Source organism: Syngnathus floridae, chromosome 1 (genome assembly GCF_059516105.1).
Source record: "Syngnathus floridae isolate MCC-2025c chromosome 1, RoL_Sflo_1.0, whole genome shotgun sequence".
In the NCBI taxonomy this organism is placed as follows: domain Eukaryota; kingdom Metazoa; phylum Chordata; class Actinopteri; order Syngnathiformes; family Syngnathidae; genus Syngnathus; species Syngnathus floridae.
In genome coordinates this window covers 12,798,353-12,825,075 of record NC_142413.1, presented here as the reverse complement: position 1 = coordinate 12,825,075, position 26,723 = coordinate 12,798,353, and the positions used below count along the sequence as shown (strand labels likewise).

Below are 26,723 nucleotides of genomic sequence, written 5' to 3'. Positions count from 1 at the left end.
TTCGGGGTGTTGGGTGGCCTTCAGCGGGGAAAACAAATCCCCTCTATGAATTCCCAGCTCACATAGGGGCAGCCCAGGGTCAGTCAGATATGTGAATGATCTATAGTAGACACAAGTAGCAGACAAAGATAGTCCATTGATTAGCACAACACAAGTGTTTGGACTGGAATGCATTATCAGAGCACCTGTATAAGACTATGTTAGACAGCCTTGATATGTGCAATGCATTACGAGGTCATTCGAGGAGCGTGAGGCACTAAACATATTGCTGTCATGTTTTTCTTTTGAAATTCAGGCAAAGGAATTGCTTTACTCAACATATTTTAAATAATATTGTACAATAGTGAGATTGGATTAACTGTTTGACGGTAGACCTATGAAATAATGTAATATCTGCATTTATTTCTTTGCAGAATGCAACTCTTGACAAATGAAGAGAATATATGGCCACATAAAGTGCTTTAAGTTGACTTGAGTTGAGTTCAGTGAGTGCTCAACATTTCATTATTTCGAAGAGGAACTGAATTCACCGTTTTAATACCCAAATTTGAACTTACTATGCTCTTCTGTAGGAAATCAACATCTTAATAAGTGTTAGTGTATTATACGTTTATTAACAATTATGTTGTAGCATTTTAATTATGATTAGGATCTACAAACAAGCGTAATAGCCATTATACAACCATAAACCACGATTGTGGTAAATACCAATGCTGATAATTTATGACAACTGAGGCATAAACCTTTCTCTGGCTACCGGTCTAATAAATGTTTTAAGTGCCTTACGTTCTAAAAAGTGAAACAATAAATTTTAATCACACTGAGTGACTTACTCCAAAGAAAATTATACTTGAGTCAGATTTTGACATCAAGTGGGTATTTGTTGGCTGGATATACGTATTCTGACAGAAACATACATAAATATCATAGAATCTATTTCCAAATGTATTTGCCACTTTTTATTCCCCGACCCCCCCCCTTAAATTCATATCTATGATATTGTTAACGGTGTATAATTTGGAGGGAATACTATTATGGTAACTTCAAACATGGCCTAGAAGTTCCCATTCAACTGTGCATTGTACAACATAAAGTTGAGCAATAGCAAACCAAACCAAAACATTTCAAACCTCACCTTTTGTTAGCTTGTGAGATGGCATTAGTTGCAGAGGATATAGAAAGGAAAGGAGAGATCGTTTATAGTCATAATATTAGGCAGCCTTCAGTGTGGTGAAGTGCAGTTTTACAACCTAATAAACATATCGTTAAATTAATACCTCTGACAGTGTCAATAAAAACTGAGCTGTTATATCTTTGCTGAACCAGAATATGCAGTTGTCTTGGCACTCAGGCTGTGTATGTGGCCATAGTGTATCACCTGTACTTTACATTAAAACATAATCCCTGTTTATCCTTTTACTTTTTTATTTAATGTATGTGTGTTACTCATGCTAAATCCCGTTCATTTGTGTGAGTGATCATACTGTGTAGGACTAAGGAAGTCAGAGAACCAGGAAAACACACATAATCACAGGATTAAGATGTAAATAAAATCAATTAAATTGCCGTTGGTCTTTACTGTAGGCTACTGCAATGTTTTGTTGACCAGCATGTATAGCAGATACAAACTTGACCCCGAATAAACAAGCTAACACAGGTTAATATGACATTCCAAAGGTGGTGCTTTACTTTACCATCTGAATCCTTTCAGTGCATTCATGTAGGATACCTAAAGGAACAACAAAGTATTTCCCTTCATAGATCGATTCTTCTCATTATTAAGGATGTGCAGAGAAGTCATATTGGGGAAAAAGCATGCTGCATCAACTTATCATGTTCTACAATGGACTCTACGGAAGTCTGGTGACCTTCTATTCACACGCTCGGTGCATGAAGGATGGAGCAAAATGTAGACTAAGTTTGTGCGCAGTAACAACTTTGCAATTGTATTTCAAAAACAGCAAAACATACGATCTCCATTGCTTTGAAAAATCAGTTGGCAATTGTTTTGCAAAATCAGTCTCAATCTTCAGGTGACAGTATTTTTTTCCCCTTACTATTCCTGTATCAACCCTATGTGGTTAGCTCGTCAGTCACCTAAGCATGTGCAGAGGCTTCAACAATTGCCAGATCTTTCAAGTCACTGAGTTTTCGGGAGAAAGAACTGAGCCTAGTGCTGAAGGAGCCCCTCTTTTGACTGTGATCCTCCTCACGTGCCTTCAAACGTACGCACAGACCCTTACTGAGGGCACCCAGTCGGCCCCGGAAATGGTTCCCGATGAAGCAGTACAGCACAGGGTTGATGGCAGAGTTGGAGAAGCCCAAGCAGAGGGTGAGCGGTGTGAGATTCTGGACAGCCCACCCTGCCCAGCAAGTGTCCAACCAGTCGTAACTCTTCAGTATGTCAATAAAGGTCACGCAATGGAAGGGGAACCAGCAGAGGAAGAAGGCCAAGACAACAGCAGCCACAGTCCATAAGACCCTTTCCAGCCCCCTTCCCTCCACGGGTTTGCTTCCACTGGAGCTGGGGTTCACACATGTGGTCGGGGGTCGCTCTGGTTTACCGCAGCTGTCCTGTGACCTTGAGGATTTAAATGCGCCGCCAGAGTGTGGTGGTCTCCGCAGGCTTATGAGTCCAGAGCCAGCCAAGAAGTGTCTGCCAATGGCGCAGTAGCAACAAGAGATGATGATCATTGGCAGCAAAAAGCCCAGAAGTACTTTCATCCAGGCCAGGCTGCGATACCAGGTGAGATCCGGATAGATAATCACACAAGCTTCCACGTCGTACTCCTTGATGAAGTGCGTGTCCCTCAGAGCTATGGTTGGCGCCGTGCAAGCCAGTGCCAGAACCCACACCAGGATGCACATGAGCTTAGCACGTTTCAGGTCTCGAACACTCTGAGAGCGCAGTGGGTGCACCAGAGCAAGGTACCTGTCCACGCTCATGCAGGTGATGAAGAATATGGAGGCATACAGGTTGAGATTATGAAGACTTCCGGAGATCTTGCAGGCTACTCTTCCAAAGAACCAGCTGTACCCTTGCGAGTAGTAAACAGCCCAGAGTGGGAGGGACAGCAGGAACAAAAGGTCCGACACGCAAAGGTTCAGCATGAAGGTGTTGGCCACAGTTCTCCTTGAGGCGCTTGTGTGGGCCAACACGGACACGGCCAGTGTGTTGGCAATGATGCCCAGTACGCAGATAATGCTGTAGACGGAGGGGATGATGGTGGTCATGGGTACCGGTGGCCAGTCGGTGCAAACAGACGCATTCTCACTGTTTTTGCTCGTATAAGGAGAGATGGTGGAGTTAAAACTCAAGCTGTCATTTGGGACTGCCATAATGGAACAATTCCACTTCCCTTCTTTTTGTGCTCCAAGGTCCACTGGAAAGAAGCGAAAAGGAAATTCAGACGCCTTTTATGGATCACAATTTGTTTTTCTAAGTGATAAACTTAGCATTTGGCTCAAATATCTTCTTGGATCTGCAATACAAGTGGAAACAACTCTTGCAGTCAGCTTCTAATAAAACCAAAACAAAAGGCCTGTTGGCCGACTACTGGATTTCACAGAAACATGGTTTTCACATTAATACCTAAAAGCAGGTTTTGAAATATTCATACCATATATGGAAAATGTCTCGAGTTTAATTTGACATGAAATGGAGAATCTAGTGAAAGCAGCTGGTTTGGTTGCATTGGAAGAATCCATTAATAAGGCTGTCAAGGATACAAACACGAGGAAAAACATCACCAAACCTTTTCAACTTCATTAAATAAAGATATTGTGACTTATAAAACAAACAACACGGAGTAATTTCATTCTTTTAAACTAGAAGATAATTTACCTCGAGTGGTTTGTCCAGTCTGATAGGTTGAGTTGTTTTAATGCCTCATTTGTCTAAAGTCCATCTTTCTGCATTATCCCCCTCTCTATAAATAATCATGAACCATGTCGAGCCTCAGAGTATGCAAGCAGTGAACATGGTGTCTGGAACCTCTGGGAAACCAGATGAGGCTGCCGGGGGGTCTTATAGCCCCCATGATGATTGCGCAACAGGGGAAGGTGCACACACGTCACGTTGTCATCATCAGAGAGGCGGGCTTGTACCTGGACTCAAGCCAATCTGCACAAATGTAGTTAGTATTTTCATTCTCCCCCTCCTTTTTGGTTTCTAGGAAAAGGTCCAATAATGAGATAATCAAGTCAAGGTGGGAGTTTCGCACGCATGCTGCTGCATAGCCTTTTTATTGGGCTGCTTATTATCAGAGCTAATATACTGCTCTTCAAAGAATGACACAATTTATTGCATGTTGTTTTTAATTCCTATATGCTGTGTTTCTTATTACACTGGTAATTTGTAGTGACAGCAAAATGTGATGAAACTTCAAATTGTATCGGTACAGATAGCTGGCTTTCATGTTGCTATTCGGGCCAATACTCTACCGCTCTAGTTCAAAGGTCTGATAAATGGGAGAATTTCATCATCACACATTAAAAAACACAAAAAAAGTCATCATGAGTTGGAAAACCTTTTGGTGTTATAAATAACATGGTGCCATGAAGGAGTCAAGAAGAAACAGAATTTTTAAATTGGGTCCTGAGCTATTATATAAGCAAATTCTTTTGTTCAGACAATAAAACTTTTTTTTGGTCCTAAGCTGATGAACCCCTTCTGGGGTTTAAGGTAACCAAATGACCTTCACCCCAACCAGGGCCTGTGATATGAGGGCTACTTGTGAATTATCCTCGCACTGTCTTACTCTGCCAGCGGTCAGATAAGCCATGGGAAATATGTACTTTGTCTCAACGGAAGTCAAGCCAGTCGCTGGGGCATTTGGGGGAGGGTGGGCGGAAGATGAACGAGGAGGACGAGCATATATTGCATGACGCAAAAGTAAGGACGGGCAGGAGAAAGGGAGAAAAAAGAGGGATGAAAACAGTGACTGTAGAGATGTTCTCCAATGTTTTTTCATTAAAGCCTCGAGTGCAAGTTAATGATGCAAAGCTCTATGACCGATTACATCACAGCTCCTATATGATCAATGGTGTAAGCATTTCTGTGTGCGTCTGCTTCAATGCAGTACCTGGTCAAGCTGATACACTTAATCTAACCCTGCTATTCACGCCTCTGTTTATGCGACGGCTCAGATGTGTGTGCGCTTTGCTCCATTGACTATCTATCAGAACGTGACGTGTCCTAATGGCTGTGAGAAAGCTGACACTGAGGAGGATGGATGAATCGAGCACAAATTTGCCTTTCCAAATGCTCAGAAATTAGATATTAAAATATATGTATATATACATATATATATATATATATATACATACATACATATATATATATATATATATATATATATATATATATATATATATATACATATTTGTATTAGTCCAATTTTGCTGTATCTCTCATGTTTTGCTTTAAAATGCCAAAATGAATAATATGGGACCATGTCATTAAACAAACAAACAAACAAAAAAGCTGGGGGTGGCCTATGACTTATGCACATTATTGTGCACACCATTGTGCATCAACCAGCCACAAAATTATGACGACTTGGACATCATAATAATAACCTTGCTGACAGTGTCAATCAAAAGTGAATATTTTTGTCTTTAAAAAGGCATGTTACGTGAAACAGTGTCTGTACCGGCAATCATTATTTTTAGCGGATGGTTATCATGATGCTGCTGGTTGGTAATTCTTACACTAAAAGTGTGTTTCATCTCATGTCCACGTCCCTTCTTTTCCCTTTCACTTGTTTTTCACTTAAAGTGCTACTTTGACCTTTGTCAACATTTGCTGACTTTCTCCTATCTGGAGACAATCGATCTGTACAAATCAGTGCACTGGCAGACGCTTAACTTTTATGGAATTTAAGGCATCCAAGCATGTGTTTACCCCAGCAAACACATATTGTAATTGGGCCTTCGTTTCGCTTGGGCTCCAACGGTGAGGCTCAGTGATGAACAGTGTGGTGTGACTCTGTTGCTGTTTGCTCATCAGACATTCCAGTTGCAGATGCCGCCACTGTAACGAGCTGCAGATAAGAGGGCAACAGAGCAGAGAGCACCGAACTCAAACTTAAACCCTCAATGAACATTTATCAAACAGGCAATTATTTTTTCCCTCATACTATTATCATTTTTCAGCTTATCAGAGTTCTGTTTCCACTCTATGCACTCGTTAAAATTTATTGAGGACTGTTGCTGCAATTCAACTGTAATGTTATTTGCAAACCTAATTTGCTTTTTGTTTGTTTGTACGAGTCTGATATAATCTATCAAGGATCAACAAAGAACTCATGCGCACGACTAAAGAGATATAAGCGCATTCTTTTTTTCAAACACCCTTATTTTGCTGAAACTCGTATGTTTACACTGTATGTTTTGCTGATAAGTGTACTCCGTGTTTACTTTATGATTGAGGTCCTTCCTTTCTGGTCAGACCCTGAGAAGACAGTGACCACAAACTGGGCCCTTCAGGCTATCTCCCTGTGGAAAATGTGGCTCTCGGGGTGAGAGGTGGGAGGTCAGGATTGTAAAAACCACTTCCTCTGAGCGTAAGACAAATCCAAGAGCACAGCGGACAACATGAAAATGTCCAGTCGAACATGAAGTTCTCAGAACATTATTATAGCTACTGTTTGTGTGGTGGAGGAAAGCAGGGGGTGAGGGGATGGCGGGATGCGTGTACAAGCAGAGGGGACCCTAGAGAGAGGCGAAAGAAGGTTTCACTTAACTCATTCAGTGCCAGTCCAGTTACAATAGATGTTGGACATCTATAGGCATCAATGGCAGTGAAAGTGTAAACATGCCGACTTCCTTCAAACAACTAACTTCCATACGTATATATTCATTTTTAATGTCATTAATAATTTAAAAAATGCAAATGGAATGACCACAAACAATGGGATACTTATCTTAATATTTTGTTGCGCAACTTGTTAAAGATATCACTGCGAGTGCTATCGGCAACTCTTAATGTGACCTTTTGGCCCACTCCTCATAAGTGAACTTCTATGGCCAGTTCATGTTTGAAGGAGCCAGATTTCATCTCATTCCACATTTAGATCAGAGCTCATAGAAGGGCAAGTCAGAATACTGGAATGTTTTTTTCTTAACCATTCTTGGGTGTCTGTAGCTTCGAGGTCTTTATCCTGAGATGCTCAGTCCCAGAACATAACTAAACTACCTCACCATGAATACATTTTTCTTTGTAGGCTTAATTTTTGGCCCTGTAAATCGCGGAAATGGTGAACTCAGTCCAGCATGATTTAGACCTTCATTTTCAAAACATTACTATCATCATCCAAGACAAAAGAAATGTCGATTGGATAGTGTGCTTTAAATTTCAACGTGAACTCGACTATGTATACTCAAACATTAGCTAGGAGTATGAATTGATATGTTAGAGTACTGCAAAAGACAAATATTTTATATATCTATGAATGGTTGTATTGAACTACTAATATGTTGCATGTGGTTTGACTGCGGCCATCGATGTAGTTGGCGCATATTGGATAAACATCCAGACTTGATTAAAAAAAAGAAGCAAAAGTCTCTAATCGTCTCCTCAGTTCAAGCCAACCACTCAAAGTGAAACTAAGGTAAATGAAAAATGTTATCACATCGTCTTTAATAAGGGAAAGAAAAACTACCGTTACATTCACAAGAAGACAAGATGCATTTTGTTATCCGATGGCTGCTCGGTTTTCCAGATGCTTGTTTATCCAAAGGGTGAGAACATAAGATCGCAAGATGTCTCATCTGACATCTTTTGTACTCGATTTTTCACATGTGAGAAAGCACAGAGTAACTAAGGGTCACGACGCCGGTTAACCTCAAACTGATTTTAGGAGCTTCAATTCCCCTGAGGAGCCGTAAAGATGCTATAGAGATGTTAACTGATTGCATATGTGGCAACAACAATGTTTCCCAGAGCATAGATGGTGCAGGTTTATTTCTTGCACAATTTCCATGTTCCCTGGTCATCAAAAATTTAATCCATTTGTGATACACACATGTAGAAATAATGAAAAAACACAACAACTGTGTGACTCAGGATCCAACTCTGCATACAGTAAAGTGATGAGCTGTGTTTGGGTCAGTTTCTTGACAACACAAGAGAAGGCAGTTTATAGCCTCGGTTATAAATAGCAAACACATTCAGAACATTTTTCGGCACACTACTCTATGAACCAATGATTAAATACAATACCAGGAATAGTCCTGTTAAAAATGATTTCTATTGTTATTGAAGCACTCCACCCACCATGCTATTGAATAATAAAACTTTGCTTAAGTGAAAGTAAGAAACCTAGCGAGTTCAAGATTTGACAAAAGATGAGTGTAGGTCAAATGTATTTGATGTTTTAATGTAACGGGGGTGCGGCTCGGTAGGGCACACTGGTTAGCGCGTCCGCCTCACAGTTCAGCGGGTGCCGGTTCGATTCCACCTCCGACCCTCCCTGTGTGGAGTTTGCATGTTCTCCCCATGCCTGCGTTGGTTTTCTCCAGGCACTCTGGTTTCTTTCCACATCCCAAAAACATGCATGGTAGGCTGATTGAGCACTCCAAATTGCCCAGATGGAGTGCGGATGGTCGTGTGTCTATGTGTGCCCTGCGATCGGCTGGCAACCGGTTCAGGTGTCCCCCGCCTAATGCCCGATGACAGCTGGGATAGGCTCCTGCACGCCCGCGACCCCTGTGGGGACAAGCGGTATAGAAAATGGATGGATGGATGTAACAGGGTCACCGGGGCATTTTCATCTGCTGGGTGCAGAAACAGATTTTCTTCAGATTTTGCTTGGCAAGGGAAGTCCATTTGTCATTCAAAACCACTGTCCAGTTTACCCACTTGTTCCATTCGTTTTGTCTGCAGTGTATTTTTGTATTTGTTTTGTCAGTGGGAAAGTCTACTCCTAAATGTAGCTCTATTGTACAAGGTACTTTCATTTCAACAGTAGCAGATTTATTGTGCCGCATCCATAATGCCTGACAGACTATAGTGTACAAGGCAAAATGCCTTGATGATAAATTATAAACTTACAGTCACACAGTCAGAAACATAGCAGAGAGCCAGGTGTCAAAAAAATAACAGGTTTCCAATCTTTGTGACAGCTCTGCATCAAGGTTAACGCTTCCTTCGTTGCTGATAAGTGACATTTAAGATTGATGTAACTGACAGCCGGGACAGGAGCGGCACGGAATCAGGCTAGGACCAACGCTCATCGTTCCAGTCACTGAGATGAAGATGCTGATTGATGGGGCTAATATTAGCTCTGTGTTTCAGCGTCCAACGGGAGATTATTTGCAGAGGAATTCTTTGAGTATGAGGGAAGAATTATTTTTGGCACTATATTTATTACCGCCAATCCACGAGGACAGGAACAAAAATCCAATAAACTGCATACAGTAAAATCTTAGGGGGGCGGGGTGCCACTGATTATGTTGTATGTTTCAACTATTACAACACTGATAAAAATAAAGAAGTGCATTGTGGATGCCATCCATTGTAGCTTTTACATCATACAAATAATCCCTAAAACGTCACAGACTGAAAATTGTTCTTGGTATTGAGGTATACGATAATTTAAAAAAATTGGACATTGCTCTAGTTTTGTAGTAACATCAGATTTAAGTTAGAATCTGAAAATAGTGAAAGGGAGAAACACAAAAGCATTCCACTGACTACTCGAAAACGTTTCTCTGGAGGTGTTATCAGCTCGAGGAAAGGAGCAGGAGAGGAAGTTAACTACATTATGACTTGACCATCTGTGCCTACGGGAGACAAGGGTTAATGACCCTAGAACAGTGGGCCCCAACCTTTTTTTTTCTGCCACATCCCAGGTTGTGCAAGTCTTATACAAGTCGATCCAAGGTATTCAGCGACGTTGGGTGGAGGGAGGGGGTTAATGGTACTTGGTAATAAACGTGAGTCCACTGGTTTCTTTTGTTTTGTCACCAATATTGAATAACTATTTAACGCAGTTAGCCACCAAGTATGATGCTTTCGAGGCACCTTTGTAGACAAATAAGGCATCGACTCATTGGCGAGCCGCTAGTCACCTATTGGGCTTCATGTATGGGAATCACCTGAAACTGTAAATCCATATTCAAGAGGAAAAAAAAAGACAAAGGTTTTTTTTTGCGTGTGTAATGTGTAGTTAATAAATTTGATGCCACTCTTTGTAAGAAGACAGGCACGCTCGGCGGCCAGTCATGAAGGTTGCTGGAACAAACCTGATCCTTAAAGAAAATATACCACAGAATAAAGCCGTCAACACATCTTGTGTCTTTGCGGTCAGTATAAGAACTGTATTTTCTGACACCCTTGGCACACTGATTTGTTGAGTTCAGTTAAGGCCATAGAGCCACACGCAATCGCGAGAGAGTCCCCACCTTCCGCAATTTCGCAAAAGGCTCCACAGCTTGATCTTTGTGGCATCCATTAAATAGTTCAACTGAAAATATGCAGTCTTCTGGTAGTTACTATCAGCATGGAGAGCAGCGAAGATAAAAGATTTGGATGAAGGATTCCCCCAGAATTTAACAATTTATGTTTACTAGATTGGAGCGACAAACTTTATACAGTGTCATTGCTTTCTGAATACTACAACAACACACAAAATGACAATAGCTACCTCAAGGGTAGGCAATGCTGGACCGAGAGAGCAACTGTCCTTCCTGTTTTAGGAATGTTACTCTAAAACAAACTGATTCAAATGATCAGGATCCTTATCAGGATTTTTACACAGCTCGCTGATAAGCTGATCATTTGAATCAGGTATGTTGTAATAGGAGAACTTCGAAAACAGGCAATAGGAGCAGAGTTGCCTAGCTAAGGTGTGTGTGTGTGTGTGGGGGGGGGGGGGGTAAAGCAGTCACTGAAAAAATATTGAAATTACATAAGTAATGATCAAATTTGACTGAAATTTTTTTGTTGAGCATCAACAATCAAATGGTCAAAAATGATGGCAAAGCACTCCAGTTGTCCCAAGTTGGTAGGTTTTGCTCTCCAAAATCCAAACTGCATGTTTCAGCTCAGATTCAAGGGACACTGTGTGAGATGTAGCAGCCCTAGGACATAAGGGAGCCTCCTTCAGTGTTTCCTTCTTGCTTGCATCTGTGAACACAAGACTTTAGTAGTATATGCCTTGACAAAAGGCTCCGTTTTGGTCTCATGTGTCCAAAGGACATTCTTCTAGAAAGTCTGCAGCCTGTCATCATGGAAGGTGGCACGTTCCAGTCTTGCTTTTCCATAATTTGCTTTCATCAGATCTACCATGAAATGTCAATTGAAAAGAAAAAACACATTTAAATAAGACCATGTTAATAGAGGCCAGAGAGAGCTGACACAGAAAATGTCCCCCGACCTTTAAACTTTGCTGACTCAGCCATATTGGGTCAGACAATCTTCTAGGCCTTTGGGGCTGTTAATGCGACAAAGGAACATAATTTAATATGAACTTATGAAAATGGGTGTACCTGTCTTCAAAGAAGGAGAGCTCAATTTTCTATTTTACCATGTCTCTTCAAAGTCCTTGAAAATTTAGAAAAATGACCAAAGATGTTAGTTAGGGCGGCTTGCTGATCGCGATGAGCCAGGTAAGACGCATAGCCGTCCAAAGTCATCTCGGTCTACTGGCCCTCGCACTTTGGTCATAGGCGACTCCATTACCCGAAACATTACGCTTAAAAATCCAGCCACGGTAATGTGTATTCCTGGGGGCAGAGCACCCGACATAGAAGCTAATCTTAGGGAGCTGACTCGCAATAGGCCTAGTCAACAGCGTAGTTCCAACAACACTAGCTACTCGGACATAGTGATACATGTCGGCTCCAATGATGTTAGGATGAGACAATCAGAGATCACAAAGAAAAACATAGCGAGGACTTGTGATCTTGCCAGAAAGATGAGTCGGCATCGAGTATTTGTCTCTGGCCCCCTGCCTGGGAGAGGCACTGATGAGAGGTTTAGTAGATTAGTCTCCCTTAATCGATGGATGGCTGGGTTCTGTAAAAAGCAGGGACTGTATTTTATAGATAACTGGTCATCCTTCTGGGGCCGCCCCGACCTGCTGAGGAAGGACGGCCTTCACCCTAACCGTGAAGGCGCCTTCACTCTTTCTAGGAATATAGATTACTGTTTGAGCCTCTCATGACAGGTCACTCTAGAGCAGGCCAGGGCACAGGTGATTAGACCACCTGTGAGGATGGGTTTGGAGTCTGATAAGTTAAAGTTAACTAGCGCTAGGCTAGACTTTCAGCATACACATAGCTCCTCGTGTAGACTAGAGCGCGACAGTTTAAATAGTGCTGCAATACACACAAACACACTTTCTACTGGGGTAGTAGACAAATCCAATCACTCCGTCCCGACCGGTCTTGCTGATGAAACGGTGCCTGCTTTAGATAACTTCACATGTGTAACAAATATTCATCATCAAATTCCCACGGTCGTTTCATCCCACCGCCCTAATAAACCTTTGAGAGGTGATATTAGGCCTAGAGAACACAATTTTACTCGCATCCCGCTTAAAAATCTTTCGATAGATACGCACCCTGATCAACCGATTACACTTAAATTCGGTTTTATGAATATTAGATCACTTCATACGAAAGCAGTTCTCGTTAATGACCTTATCACGGAACATAATCTAAACGTTTTTGGTCTTTGCGAGACCTGGTTAAAACCTAATGAATTGCTGCCACTTAACGAGGCCTCGCCTCCAAATTTTGTGAGCTCGCATGTGGCACGTCCTCGAAAAAAGGGTGGGGGTGTCGCCCTCATCTCAAATTCTGAGCTTAGATTTAGGCCTCGCTCAATTCACGTACTTAAAACATTTGAAGTTCTCATTGTGCGATCCACTGCGTTACCGTCATTCTATCTTGTTGTTATTTACCGCCCACCCGGGGCTTACTCTGGCTTCCTGGATGAATTTTCAGAATTTGTGGCTGATCTAGTGACAAATGCAGATAATATAGTTATCATGGGTGATTTCAACATCCACATGAATTCACCGTCAGAACCACTGACTTCGGCATTTCAAACTTTAATCGATACGTGTGGTTTTACGCAAGCTGTACAAGCAGCAACGCATAAGAATGGAAATACCTTAGATCTGGTATTATCCCGGGGACTAGCAACCTCAAATATAGCAGTACTGCCATACACTACTGTTCTGTCTGATCATTTCTTAATAAAATTTGAAATTTTAGTTCCTTGTCAAAGACAAGAGAGCAATCGGCATTATAGCAGTCGTAATCTTAACTCCATGACTGCAACTGCGCTGTCTGAGTTACTGTCGCCGGCAACCGCCATGTTTCCCGCATACAGCGGCTCTATCGATAATCTTACAAATGAATTCAATGCGACATTATTAAAAGCCATCGACTCTGTGGCACCGCTACGTCTGAAAACTCGCCGTAGATGGCCAACTCCGTGGTTCACAGATGAAACACGTACGTTTAAACAATTATGTAGAAAGCATGAGCGCAGATGGCGTTTAACCAAACTTGAGGTTTTCCATCAGGCATGGAAGGACAGCCTCCTGAAATATAAAGATGCGCTAATTTTAGCAAAAACTCGTTATTTTTCGCAAGTCATTAATCTTAATAAAAACAATCCTAAATACCTATTTGATACAGTGGCAAAGCTAACTCTGCGCCAGCCGACCCCTGATAGCTCCTTCCACTCAGCTGACGAGTTTATGAAATTTTTTGCTCAAAAGATTGAGTCCATTAGGGACGAGATCAAGAATACCATGCCAATCGCTCCGCCGGTTACTAGCGCTGGGGATCATGCAATAACCCTCTCAAATTTTGAAAGCGTGTCCCTTGAAATGCTTACAAAATTGGTTAGTACGGCTAAACAAACAACATGTTTACTCGACCCGCTTCCAGCCAAACTACTTAAAGAATTATTTCCAATTTTAGGACCGTCCGTCTTAAATATAATCAATCTGTCTGTTTCCTCTGGGATAGTGCCAATAGCCTTTAAAACCGCTATTATTAAACCACTACTTAAGCGAGCAAATCTTGACCCGGACTGTCTCAGTAATTATAGGCCAGTTTCAAACCTCCCATTCATAGCAAAACTTCTCGAAAAAGTAGTAGCGCAGCAGCTTATTGATTACATGGTCGCTAATAATCGATATGACTCCTTTCAGTCTGGTTTTAGAGCTAATCATTCTACAGAGACAGCACTTGCTAAAGTGACTAATGATCTCCTCATAGCTATGGATTCAAATACGTCGTCTGTATTGTTACTACTCGATCTTAGTGCTGCCTTTGACACTGTAGACTTTGATATTTTATTAGGGCGTCTTAAAAGTTGTGTTGGTATCTCAGGGTCAGCACTCAGCTGGTTCAATTCCTATCTATCAGGCAGGACGCACCGAGTGGTCCATGGTAATACGTCCTCTGAGCTTTATAATGTTACGTGTGGTGTTCCACAGGGATCGGTACTCGGACCGATTTTATTTAATATTTATATGATTCCGCTTGGGGACATAATACGTAAATATAATATTAGCTTTCAATGCTACGCGGATGACACCCAATTATATATGCCGTTATCGATGACAGATCCACGGGACTGTTGTAATCTCGAGGCGTGCCTTGCGGAGATCAAGCAATGGATGTCTCTCAACTTCCTTCGTCTTAACCCAGATAAAACTGAGATGTTGATAATTGGTCCTACTCGTTATCAACACTTATTTAAGGAAACCACTATAACTATAGATAACCGGACTATCACTCAGAGTGATACGGTAACTAATCTCGGGGTAATATTTGACCAAACGCTCTCCTTTCAAAAACACATTAAGAATATAACCAGGATTGCGTTTTTTCACCTTCGTAATATTGCTAAGATTCGTCCTATCCTCTCGACCGGGGATGCGGAAACCATTATACATGCGTTCGTTACGTCGCGCCTGGACTACTGTAATGTATTATTCTCTGGTCTTCCTAAGTCCAGTATCAAAAGTCTACAGTTAGTGCAAAATGCCGCTGCGAGGATGCTCTCACGGTCAAGAAAATTTGATCACATTACCCCAATATTAGCCAAATTACATTGGCTCCCGGTCCATTTAAGATGTGACTTCAAGGTTCTTCTACTAACCTATAAATCACTGCATGGCTTAGCGCCTTCATATCTCGTCGACCTAGTCGTTCCTTATGTTCCGTCTCGTAACCTTCGTTCGCAAAACGCTAGTCTTTTAGTTATACCTAGGGCCAAGAAAATGTCTGCAGGGTCTAGAGCATTCTCTATTCGGGCTCCAGAGCTTTGGAATGCCCTACCAATGGATATTAGAACTACTACCTCAGTAGAAACATTTAAGACACGTTTAAAGACACATTTCTATGAGATGGCCTTTAACTAACTTGTGATGGCCGATTTGGCCGGAGTTTGTTTTGTTCTCTCTGCCCACCCCCTCCCCGGCTGGGGAGGGGGGTTAGGTGGCTCAAAAGCTGATCGCGGCTAGCTGGATTCTCGGGGACCAATTCAAGATGAAGGAACTGCAGCTCAACCCCCTTGAAGACACGGCCAGGACAACCGAGGGCACCTCCGACATCCATTTTTTCATTGATTTTCATATTATGTATTACTTTTGCACTCTCTGCATCCATTATAACCTGGTGATCCTGAAAGGGGGATCCTTCCATCTGTGGTCCCTTCTCAAGGTTTCTCATTTTCCCCTGGCAGGGGTTTTTTGAGTTTTTCCTTGCCCTTTTGGGAGCTTATGATCAGGGGATGCTTTGAGAATAATTGTCAATTTTTGGCTATGTGAAGCCCTTTGAGACTGTTTGTGATTTAGGGCTATACAAATAAACTTGACTTGACTTGACTAGTTAAGGTTCACTCTCAGTGCCTGTCCTATTTCATATTTTTTATGACTTTGTTATAATATTTGAGTTGGTTCTTCTACCTATTATATTTCTATAATATTCTAATATTCTTATTCGTATTCTTAAATACCATCGGTGTCACCTGGACCATGGACGTTTATGTCAACACAGCTCTGGCTAATTAATAAATACAATTAAAACCAAACAAGTCTCATGCACTAAATATCCATGGTACATAATATATTAGTTCATTAAAGATAAGGTAACAAATATTGAGCATGAATGCAAAAACATGGCATAATCAGGAGTCTCTCACTTCGCTAATCAATCTATAAGATTAATTCATCCATATTTGACGTACTGTAATGTAACATTGTCTGGGGTGCTTGATAAGTATTCATATTGCCTGAAACAAATAATTTAAATTTATTGATTTTTTTAGAATCAATAAATTTCAATCAATAACTCGATCATCATTCCTTGCACCTTTACGAATAAATTCTAAGTTTGACATATTTACCCTATTATATCAACATGCTGGTTGAATGCCCGTTTATGTTTGAATACATTCTTCACAACCAGGCACTTTTCAAAACTTTTGGTGTTATCATTTGATATACACTCAACTACCTAAGAATGAACTATCCATCACCTTGCTGCCGTACCTTCAGTCTTCGTACCTCATAAATGTTTCATCAAATTCTGTGGTTCCCAAAGACTGAAAATCATTAGACGGCTCTTATGCTCTTTCCACATACAAAATGTTCAGGTCTGGTTTGATGAAGTGTCTTCTGTCCATATTTTTACAATAAAATAGCTATTTTTTTCAATGAGGATAACATCAAACGTTTGGTTTTTAAAGCAATATCTACATAGATGTACCCATTTCCAGAAACCATCCCTCCAGTGTTCTAATAGTCCATTGTGTTTGCTCATTGCGTTAGGCTAATGGGTGATGAGAAAACCCTTGTGCAATTATGTTAGGTTTCATGGAAAACACTAAAATGTCTGGGTGATCCCAAACGTTTGAGCGGTCGTGTATATTGTGATTCTGTTATTAATTCACACATCTACAGCATTTTCTAGACTCAGATATTAAACATAAACTTAATGTTTTTATTTTTAAGGAGTACCTTATATAAACCCATGTGCTTCTTTTGCTCAAGGGCACAATTGTTCTGTCCCTCTTGGTATTCTGTAACTACTATGTTTTATTGTGCAAATAAAAAGAAAGATGCAAGATCTGTTCAAAATTGTTTGCTCAGGCACTCAATTCATTTTGTCTTATATAATTCAAAATGAACAACAAATAATGATTTCTCTTGGTAAACATTGTGGTTAAGTAATTGTGATTGAAGCAGATAACACACTTGGACACAAATCCATTAAAAATATATCTTTATTTGGCTTCTTTAATCATAAAGGAACATTTTGGCAACAACAAAATTGCACAACTTTACATCCATTTTTGTTTTCTATTATCATTATATGGCATACAGCGTCCCAACTGCTCAACATGGTTACCCACGGCATTGTGCATTCAGGACACTGAGGACTGCAACGTATCAGCAAATTGTTGTTAACCATCACATATTGTGACGGTTAGTCAGTCAGCCATCTGTACGACACATGCACACACAGCTGTTCTTTCGCAAAAATATCTAAAAACCAATGTTTTTCTTTTTTTACTCAAGTTAAATCTTGCGGCAGGAATTAGTCTATTTTCAGATGGAAAAAGACATGCATCTTATCTTTTATGCTATGTGACAAAAGTGTGTGTCAATCCGGATGAGATGTTGTGATAGCCAGTTTTGTTAGCGAGTGCTGTACAAGTCTTCATCCTCAGGACTGGACTGCCCAAAGTCCAGGAGTGCAGGATCTAGTGGCAACCCAGCGCCTCCTAGTGGCCAGTAAACCAAAGACAGACAAAAACAAAAATACATTCTGGATTATTTTCATAAGAGATTCTCTGGCAGTGGTTAAATCGGTGTTGACAACAAGTTTTTTTCACACCGACTGCATAAGAAAGAAAATATACATAAACTCAACAAGACAAACATCTAATATGAAACCAAACAGATTTCACTCACTCAGACATTTTTTTGCCAGAAGGCTTAAGTGTCAGTTCCATAACTTGCCTTATGACCGAGCGTGTCTGGTTTAGATGTAGATAGTTGGGATTGCTTCAAGCACTCTCACTCAAGTGAAGTTGTACCACATCTACCTAATGACCTACCTTTGCCATTTGCAGCAGGCTGTTCAGTGGGTATGTGCGCCTGCAATCCTTCCTCAACCAATCCAGTGGCTCCCATTCTTTTTGGCTCCTCATCTGGTTCTGGTGGTGACAATACATACATACATACACAGGGTCAATACAATGGTCAGTTAGGTTTTCTGTATTGTGTTTGCTGCGTTGAACTACAACAAAAGTTGGTCAATTTATTTAAATAAAGCTTTTCAAAGTAACAAAACCAATTTGCTCATTAATAGTTACAAAATTGCCAACTCTCCAATATTTTTGTAGAACATAAAGTCTTTGCTGAAAATTACACTAACTCGCACCTTTTCATGTGTTCTTTTAGTCCTGATCCAGCGTGAGTAGCATACCCATCAGGGATGTGTGGTAACCATGTCATTGAAACAAGTAAGGAAAAATAATAATAACTAAATGAATATTTATATTTTTCCACTGAACTTTACATATGAGTAATTTTGCACATTTTTATGGTCGAAATTGCTGAAATTGCATATTTCGGTGAAACGTTTTGTTTTGCTGACGGGACATAAAACCACAGTAAAAAGGCACAGATTGCGGCAGATAGTACTCTGCCACACTGGGGGGAGGGGAGGGGGGTTTACGTGCTTGATGCTACAGAGGCGTTAAGTTCGAGTCAAGTGCACTGCTGCAAGCTGTTTATTTTTGCGTTTTGCTCAGTTGGACTGCCAAAATGGAAGAGGATTATCGATCAAAGCTTATAAATTTCTCAAAACTGGACTTTCAGTCAAAAAGCAAAGTTATTTACAATGGAAGACCTACGCCAGAGCTAAAAGGTTTGCTTCAAACTATGGGACAGAAGATAACTCACTCTTTCCAAACGGAATGGTATGTTCAAAAAGAGTTGTGTGGCTGTCCTTCGAAAAACCGCCTTTACCGCTTTCCCTGCCTTTTGTTCTCAACTTGTGACAATGTCTGGACAAACACAAGATATTGTGAGCTGAAAAAATGACCACGAAGCCTTGGCAAACATGAGAGATGGACTACTCACATTCAAAGCCAGATTGCTTTAAAAACTTTTGGGTTAGGGTTAGGCTGTTCGTTCAAAGCCAGAACAGCGAAGACTCAATATTAGCATCCACAACACTAAGGTAAAGGAAAACCGAGAGGTTTTGAAAGACCTCATTAATGCAACTTGCTTCCTAGCTAAACAGGAATTGGCATTTTGTGGTAACAACGAGCGGACAAACTAATTGTGGAAACTATGTAGAACTATTACATGCTTTTGCTGAGAAAGCTGAAAGGTTACCTAGAATTTAGGAGACATCCACTGTGTTTTCTGGCTTGTCCAATAAATTACTGAAAAAATATGATCTAATTGAAGCAGTTGGTGATTTGAATGATATTAAAAGGGAGATTAATGCTGCCCCATTTGTTGCTGTAGAGGCTGACGAGACAACGTATGTCACAAACAAAGCACAAATCTCTGGTATTTGGCATTATGTAGCTAAAAGTGAATTGGACAGTAAAGTGAAGGAGGCTTTTTTGGGATTTGATGACACGAGTGATGATAGACGAGCCCCTGCTGTAGCTACGTATGTCTTGGGAGTGTTGCGGGACTAGTGATTTTTTAGCAAGTCCACTTACTGGATGATGTTGTGAACCGGTGCTTACCAAGAGCAACGCCTACAAGAAGGGGCTTATCAAGAGCAACACCCACAAGAAGGAGTTCAAATTTTCGGCGGCTCCAAACAACAAGCCAATCTGATCTGCGTCCTGTATTCCGTATCATGATTGAAAATCCTGACAGTTAGGATAATGACACTCATACACACACTTACACAGATTGCAAATCGCAGATTGGCTGCCAAAGTATTGCTTTTACCTCTGTTCATGGTGTGCTGAGTCAGCCGCTCAAAGTTTACATGGCTTATTAGTTTCTGTGGGGTTTAATTTGTGTTTTTTACCGTCACCCAAAGCCCTTAAAAGCTTCACACCGTAAACTGGTCTACCTGACCGGGGACCGACTGATTTGCTTTGGCCATAGTTGACAGCCCTGACTGTAATGTATTCATTTTGCAATTGTCTGAGTGCCTGTTTCATTTCTTTTACAAAGTGCTGCTCACAGTTTGATGCTTGGACCTGTTTAACCAAATGTCCAAGCTGGTTGTAATGTGTATAACATTATTATCCAACAAAAAATATGTAGCTAGTAAAAATACTGAGTGGCTAGTAACGTTGTGAAAACACAAGCCACAGTGGTATGTGAGTAAAAAAAAATCAATGTCAAGGCCTGGTCTAGAAAAAAATGTGAGTGAACTCCAGTGTAAAGCATGTAACTAACTAAGCAGCAAAGGTTACTGTGGGTAGGCGCACAGCCTGAATGTTGATTTTTCATCAGGGTTCATTCAAGGATGCAAACAGTCGCAAAGACCTTCACCAGACATTCACCAACAGTTTGTCTTGTCGCAAACAAATTTTGAACATGAAAAATGGTTTGCAACTCTTTGTAGCCTTTTAGGAATCCGAACGAAATGCCAACACTACATGCGTAAACACTCGCGGCACAGTGAGATACGGGCTTAAGACCTAGAATCAATCTAGATTTACAGGCATTCAACTATGAATAAAAAAGACTCAACGATGACATTATTGATTTAAAGACAAACGCCTCAGACATGAAGTCTTATCTGAGATGTCCCAAAGTGGGCAATCATTTCCACAAAGTAAAGCATGAATGCTTCACTAGGCAGACTTCACAATTGCCTGGCCAGGGGCCGCAGCTGTTTTTCAGGACTGAATGTTTTGATTAAGAAAAAAAAAAAAAAAAGTCTCCTTTCTATTAAATAACATATTTGAGTTTTTTGTCCCTCCAGATGTTTGTCATCTCTGTATGAATGTGATTTACAATGCAAATCTTGTCTAAGTAAAAGTCGTTCTGCAATAAATTCCATGGGAATTCTTTTTACTATTTTGAGGAAATTCTAACATTCTTGTCTCAATTGTAACAGAAGAAAGTGGCAGGGACTTGCATTGCTCTACCCCTGTTTGTAGTGGATGTTACTTCCAATAATAATTTATGCAGGCAGCTAGCATTAATTGGCCTATTACATGTTCTAATCAATTTCTGGTTTTAGATGAAGGGTATGCACTATTCACACTGACATGAGGGAATACCTGCTAAGGTGTTTAGAGTAGGCAGGTCCTCTCTGGAAGCAGAAACCTCAGATGGAGCCGATTCAACTTGATCAGACTCTTTGGTCTCCAATTCTGAACTTAGTGTGGGCTCAGCAGCCAGGGCCTCAGCAGGGATGCCATCAGAATCCAGAGAGATGACCGCTGATGAGGTGATGGCATCTTCAGATACAGCAAGGGCGCCCTCTGGTGCTTCTTTTGAAGCTCTAGGGACCTCGCTTTGAACAGAGTCGAGTGATTCTTTACAAACCCGGGAGGACAGATCACAAAATTAGAACACAGGCATGAATGACAGTAGAGGCCTCATGTGACTGATGTGACATTGAGAAATAAAGACAGAGATACAAGAAGACAGAGATCAATATCTATTGTACCTGAATCTATCTCTGCAGGCGCCTCCTCGGCTGAAATCTCTGTGCATGTGACTGACGCCTCTGTGGCTGCGATAGCAATGATGAGTTTATCAGTGTCTTGAACACACTCCGCTGATTCCACCTCGGAGTCTGAGATGGCAACACTCTGCGCTGAGCCTGGCTCTGAGGCGTGACGAGGCTCGTCAACCACTGCAGCCTCTGGAGGCGGCACAGGAGTTGCCTGTGAAGAGCACGTCAAAGGAATGCAATCAAAATGGGAAGCTCTTCTGTTCAACTAACCACTAGCCCTGATTCAAAAAGGCAGAGATAACTTCATAAAAGCTACAGAATTAATGTTTTGTTTGACAATGCCAACACAGCTCATTGAACACCACTACTGGTTGTCCTTAAGGATTGGGAACAAAATACTAAATAAAATCATGAAATGAATAAATAAATGCTGAAAATAAAGTTGTCCCTAAAGCTTGACTGTCTTTTTGTCAGCTATTTTGTTCTCCCTCTATTGATTATTATAGTAATGTTTAAGTGGCTAAAACCATTGTAATGTAAACTGCATTCATAAAATAAAGATACATATGAAGAGACCATCAAGCATCATGAAAAGCTTTAACATGGAGTCTTCCAGTGAGCTCTCGTCTTTTCACTATTTTGTACAGGATGAGGAATTTCCAGCTGAATTCACCTATTTATACCCAAATTGGAATCAGCCCTTACTGGCTTATAAATGGGCACCGATGAAAATGCATTTTTTTTTTTATAAATACATTTCTTAAGTGTTGCAATGAAATGTCTACAAAAACACATGACTTAAGCATAACATCCTACTATGAAATCAAAATTTGCTGTTTATGAACGCATGTAAATAAATTTAACAACTTAACACTATGGTATAATGTGCATTATTATTGCTTCAGTTTTTAAATCTATGCTCACAATTATAACTATATTTTAGGGTTGTATTGTATTGCGTCGTCTCGTATTGTTTTGTAAACACGAGTTTGTTCAAACAGCTTCTGTATACTGGTGCATTACCCAGTGGTTTGTCCCTCAGTCACAGACAAACGGCCATTTTGCAGACGAAGGACGAGAGACATGAAAAATAAAAGAAATAAAAAAGAGGACGAACTGAGGACAGACGGAAGCAATGATCGGAACGCCTAGGAAAGAACGAGGACAGACGGATGAATATATCATGAATATGGAAGGGAAAAGAAAAAAAAAAGCCCCCTGGTATACTCTGACAACACTGCAAATTTAACACCCATTAATAAGCATGACCATAATGACTGTTTGAATGTTTGAGGGGATAAATAACCAACCTGTGGCTGTAGAGTAGCATCAAGCTCAGGGGCTTTCGATGTGAGCAGTGAAGACACAGAAGCGCGGCTCCACTGGCCTACAGCATACATCTTCTTGCCTGTCACCTTGGTAACAAAAGAAATTCAGTGTATTATTGCCACATAAACAATACCATATGGGTGTGTTGTTAATGGTTGGTTACAAGGTTAGAATCTTTACCTTAAAGACAGCCACTGCCTGGGCTGGGTAGCACACTGATGCCCCAGCAGTCATGAGACCCAACGGGACTACAATCCTCTTCAAACGAGAGCCTAAAACATAATCATTCCAATTTTTGAAACTTCAACACAGCAGTAGGTTGTATGTTTCAATTCACCACAAGGTTTGTACAAGCACCAGGTGATACCAGCTTTATTTCAAGGTAGCCAACTGACAGCATGTCACTGTTACCAGTCACTGGCGCCCTCTTGTGGCTGTTCTACTATTGGGACATAAATGACATGCATGGCTGACGGCCTACGTTTATTAGGTTTATACTGATGCTTAGGCGCGTTTGAAGCTCATTGCTGTTGCCATTCACGCCTCGTGTGCCTGACAAGAGTGTTCTTCTCTTGAATTCCATCTATGTTCATCCTATTATAGGCCTATTAAGGTGTAATTTATATACAGTAAGTATACAGTGGAACGTCAAGTTACAAACTTTTCAAGTTACACACTACGTTTTTGCAGAAAACCTGTTACTAGTTGCGTACACGTTTCATTATGCCAATGGTCTCTGCGAGGAAGAGCAGATGAAACAGCTCTGTGCTTCTCCGGCTATTTGGTGTAAAACAAGCAAACAAGAAAAAAAAGAATAGCAGACAAAAACACTCAACAAAAAAGAAATTGCAAAGAAAAAGAAACCACAAAGACAAACGCAAGTAAGCAAGGAAAAAAGGATGGCAAACGAAAAAAGCAAGCAAACAAAAGAAATCGTAATAAAAAAAAGCAATAGGAATTGCAAACAAGAGACACTCAAGAACAAGAAAAAGCAATATAACAATAAAACTAACAAACGAAAAAAGGAAACACAAATAAAAAGGCAAGGAATTATGTGGAGCCCTGTTTGTGTAACTGGTAAATGTGTGACTAGTACAGTAGATGCCTTCCATTCTTGGCAGAGCGCTTCCGGTGATCCCAAGTGCAGTGGTGTTCAAATGACAAAAAATAGTAGAAAACAATAGAATCAGCAGACAAGAATAAAGGATTTTGTGAATGTGCATACCAGCAGATATCCAAATGGTTCTCCTCATAGGTGTGTGTGTGTGTGTGTGTGTGTGTGTGTGTGTGTGTGTGTGTGTGCGTGCGTGCACGAGTGTGATCATCTTACCTTTGCGTGCCAAGAACATGCCAAGTAGGCCAGCCATGGTGATGGTGCCACACCTGGGTAGGAAACCCGGGGGAGGATCTTTCAAGTAATAATATACATCTAAGAAAAACAGACAGTGTAAATGAGCTGTCCCTCTTTTTTCCAACAGTAATTTTCACGACACTGATACTTCTGAGTGAGACTGTGACAGCGGTATTAATTAGCTCTGTACAAGACATAGTTTTAACACATGTTGGTTGGTTTGGTTGATCTTTACTTCGCAGTTAACAGAAATCATACAGCCAATTTCCATGCTTAGCGGAAAGGTGGCTTATGTGCCAAGCTATAGCTCAACCCAGCTTGGTGCAAATTTGAAACAATCTCGTTAGTCTTTTTCCAATATCTGATCGCAAGAAAACCTTGACACATATTTTGTGTTTTTAGCGGCTGCTTGTATGTTGCCAAGGCTGTTGCTCATTAATTTGTAACAATGTAATGACATTTTGAGAGGAACTAAGGTACTTAAGTCGTTTAAAGGGTGTATATTACCGTATGACAATATTGCCGATGTCAATTTTGGAGCCAATCAGAATCAAGTATTCACTAAGATCGAGGCATATAATGTGTGCCTATATTGGTTTTAGAAATGTATCTTTTTGCTTGTTTTAGGAAATAGAGCTGGGACCATGAGTATTTTTCCCTGCGATAGTATCTATTTTCCATACTTTCCACACCTGGAACGTTATTAAATCTAATTCCATACATTTTCATACTTAAGTAGGAACTCTGAAAGTTAGTCACGATATTTAGCAATGACAGTGGATTTGGACTAAAAGCAATTTGCATGGGTTTTGGAATAAAAGAAAAACCTGCAATGTTAATGATGTCACATTGATGTAAGTACAGCTTGTGCAAATTATATGTACCTACAGTGAACTCACCCTCTCCAGCGTGGTATAGATTTACACTTCCTGTTTTCACAGAGACACAGGCTCCCTGTGGGTAAAATGAAAGACAACCATCAAGAAAAGCAACTTCACTGAACAACGTACAAATGCAAGTGTGGCTCTCGAAGGTGAAGATCTAAATACCTTCACCACATGGACAAAGGGGAGGAAGCGTTCTCTTGCTCTAGCTAGGCCACTCTCGATCAGCCCTGGCTGATCAGGAGCAGGCTGGACCTGAGCAGACTTTGTTACTGGGGTGTAGATGTTAATCTGGGGATAAAAGGGTATCATGTTATTATGCTTCAACTGTCACATACAAGATATAGAATGGATTGGCTTCCTTCAACACGGATGGAGGTACCTTGTCTCGAGTAATGAGGCCTTCAGTGGGCATTTCACTAATGGTGTACACTCTAATGGAGGCTATCCCCAGCACCGCCGGGACGGCCACCATAGCCACCTAGGGAAATAAACAATGCAATGCTGAGTCTGACTTTCTATATGGTAAATGTCGTTTGAAGGCCTATTTTGATTCTTTGGCATCCAACTGACTTTGAACTGTTGCTGTTCTACTACTGTATATCAATTTTTATTTCAATTTACTGTTTAGTTTGTAGTTTGAGCTCAGATATGCACAGCCGTAAACCTACTGCATTATGTCGTATGCAAAAATCCTAGCTGTTATTCATGCCTTTTTTTTGTACTTTAATGCCTTATGTTACTGATGCAAGAAATGCATACAGTGCGCGCATGGCACTCACGTTGGCTCAAAGCTGAGTGAATGCAAAACTTTTAAAACAATAAGACATGGATATGTACGTATAACTGTTTGTGTGTTTTAGCAGACAGTATGTATATATATATTGATCGTGTCTTGGAGGTGCCAATGCTGTTGAACTTGAAAATTAAGCCACTCTGCCTGTGCAAAGGGCTACAACGATGAATCGTTAGCCTTGCTTTCATTCTGCTAGGCATTCACAGATACGGAAAACCTGAGTTTAAGTTATATCGGACAACCAACAACACTGTTACGTCAGACATAAGCGCACCGTGTACACATTCAGGTGGAAAACAATATGTTCGCTACATATTCACCTTGGCCGCCATGGCACCTCTCCTCTTTCTTCTTCTTCCGGGACTGCAGCTTTGAGTTTTCCAGATCACGATTAGCTACTGCCACCTACCAGTAAAACATATTACTGCATCTCATTGGAATTTCTCTTATGGCGTATGTCTGTCTGTCTTTAAAATATATCTATATGTACATACATGAGTTTTCTAATTATCCATTAGCTTTCTAAAACAATTAGCAAACACAATGGACCATTAGAGGACAGAGAGAGAGAGACAGAAAGAGAGAGAGAGACAGAAAGAGAGACAGAGACAGAAAGAAAGAGAGACAGACAGAAAGACAGACAGAGACAGACAGACAGACAGACAGACAGACAGACAGACAGATAGATAGATATTTTTATATATATGTT

General features: G+C 40.7%; 2 protein-coding genes across 2 annotated transcripts; both read right to left on the bottom strand.

The window, feature by feature from the left end:
* Nucleotides 1-594: 594 nt before the first annotated feature.
* On the bottom strand, nt 595-4,019 carry agtr2 (angiotensin II receptor, type 2). The gene is made up of 2 exons (XM_088391768.1): nt 3,845-4,019; nt 595-3,383 (listed from the first exon to the last, which is right to left on the bottom strand). Exon 2 carries the CDS (start codon nt 3,337-3,339, stop codon nt 2,098-2,100), a length of 1,242 nt encoding a protein of 413 aa, XP_088247894.1. The 5' UTR covers nt 3,340-3,383; nt 3,845-4,019; the 3' UTR covers nt 595-2,097.
* Nucleotides 4,020-17,242: 13,223 nt separating this feature from the next.
* Nucleotides 17,243-26,474, bottom strand: apool (apolipoprotein O like). The gene is made up of 11 exons (XM_088390484.1): nt 26,335-26,474; nt 25,601-25,699; nt 25,384-25,509; nt 25,234-25,288; nt 24,314-24,412; nt 23,164-23,255; nt 22,965-23,069; nt 21,646-21,865; nt 21,254-21,511; nt 18,098-18,196; nt 17,243-17,761 (listed from the first exon to the last, which is right to left on the bottom strand). The coding sequence occupies exons 1-11, from the start codon at nt 26,344-26,346 to the stop codon at nt 17,676-17,678; spliced, it is 1,251 nt and encodes a 416-aa protein (XP_088246610.1). The 5' UTR covers nt 26,347-26,474; the 3' UTR covers nt 17,243-17,675.
* Between the last annotated feature and the right edge of the window lie 249 nt (nt 26,475-26,723).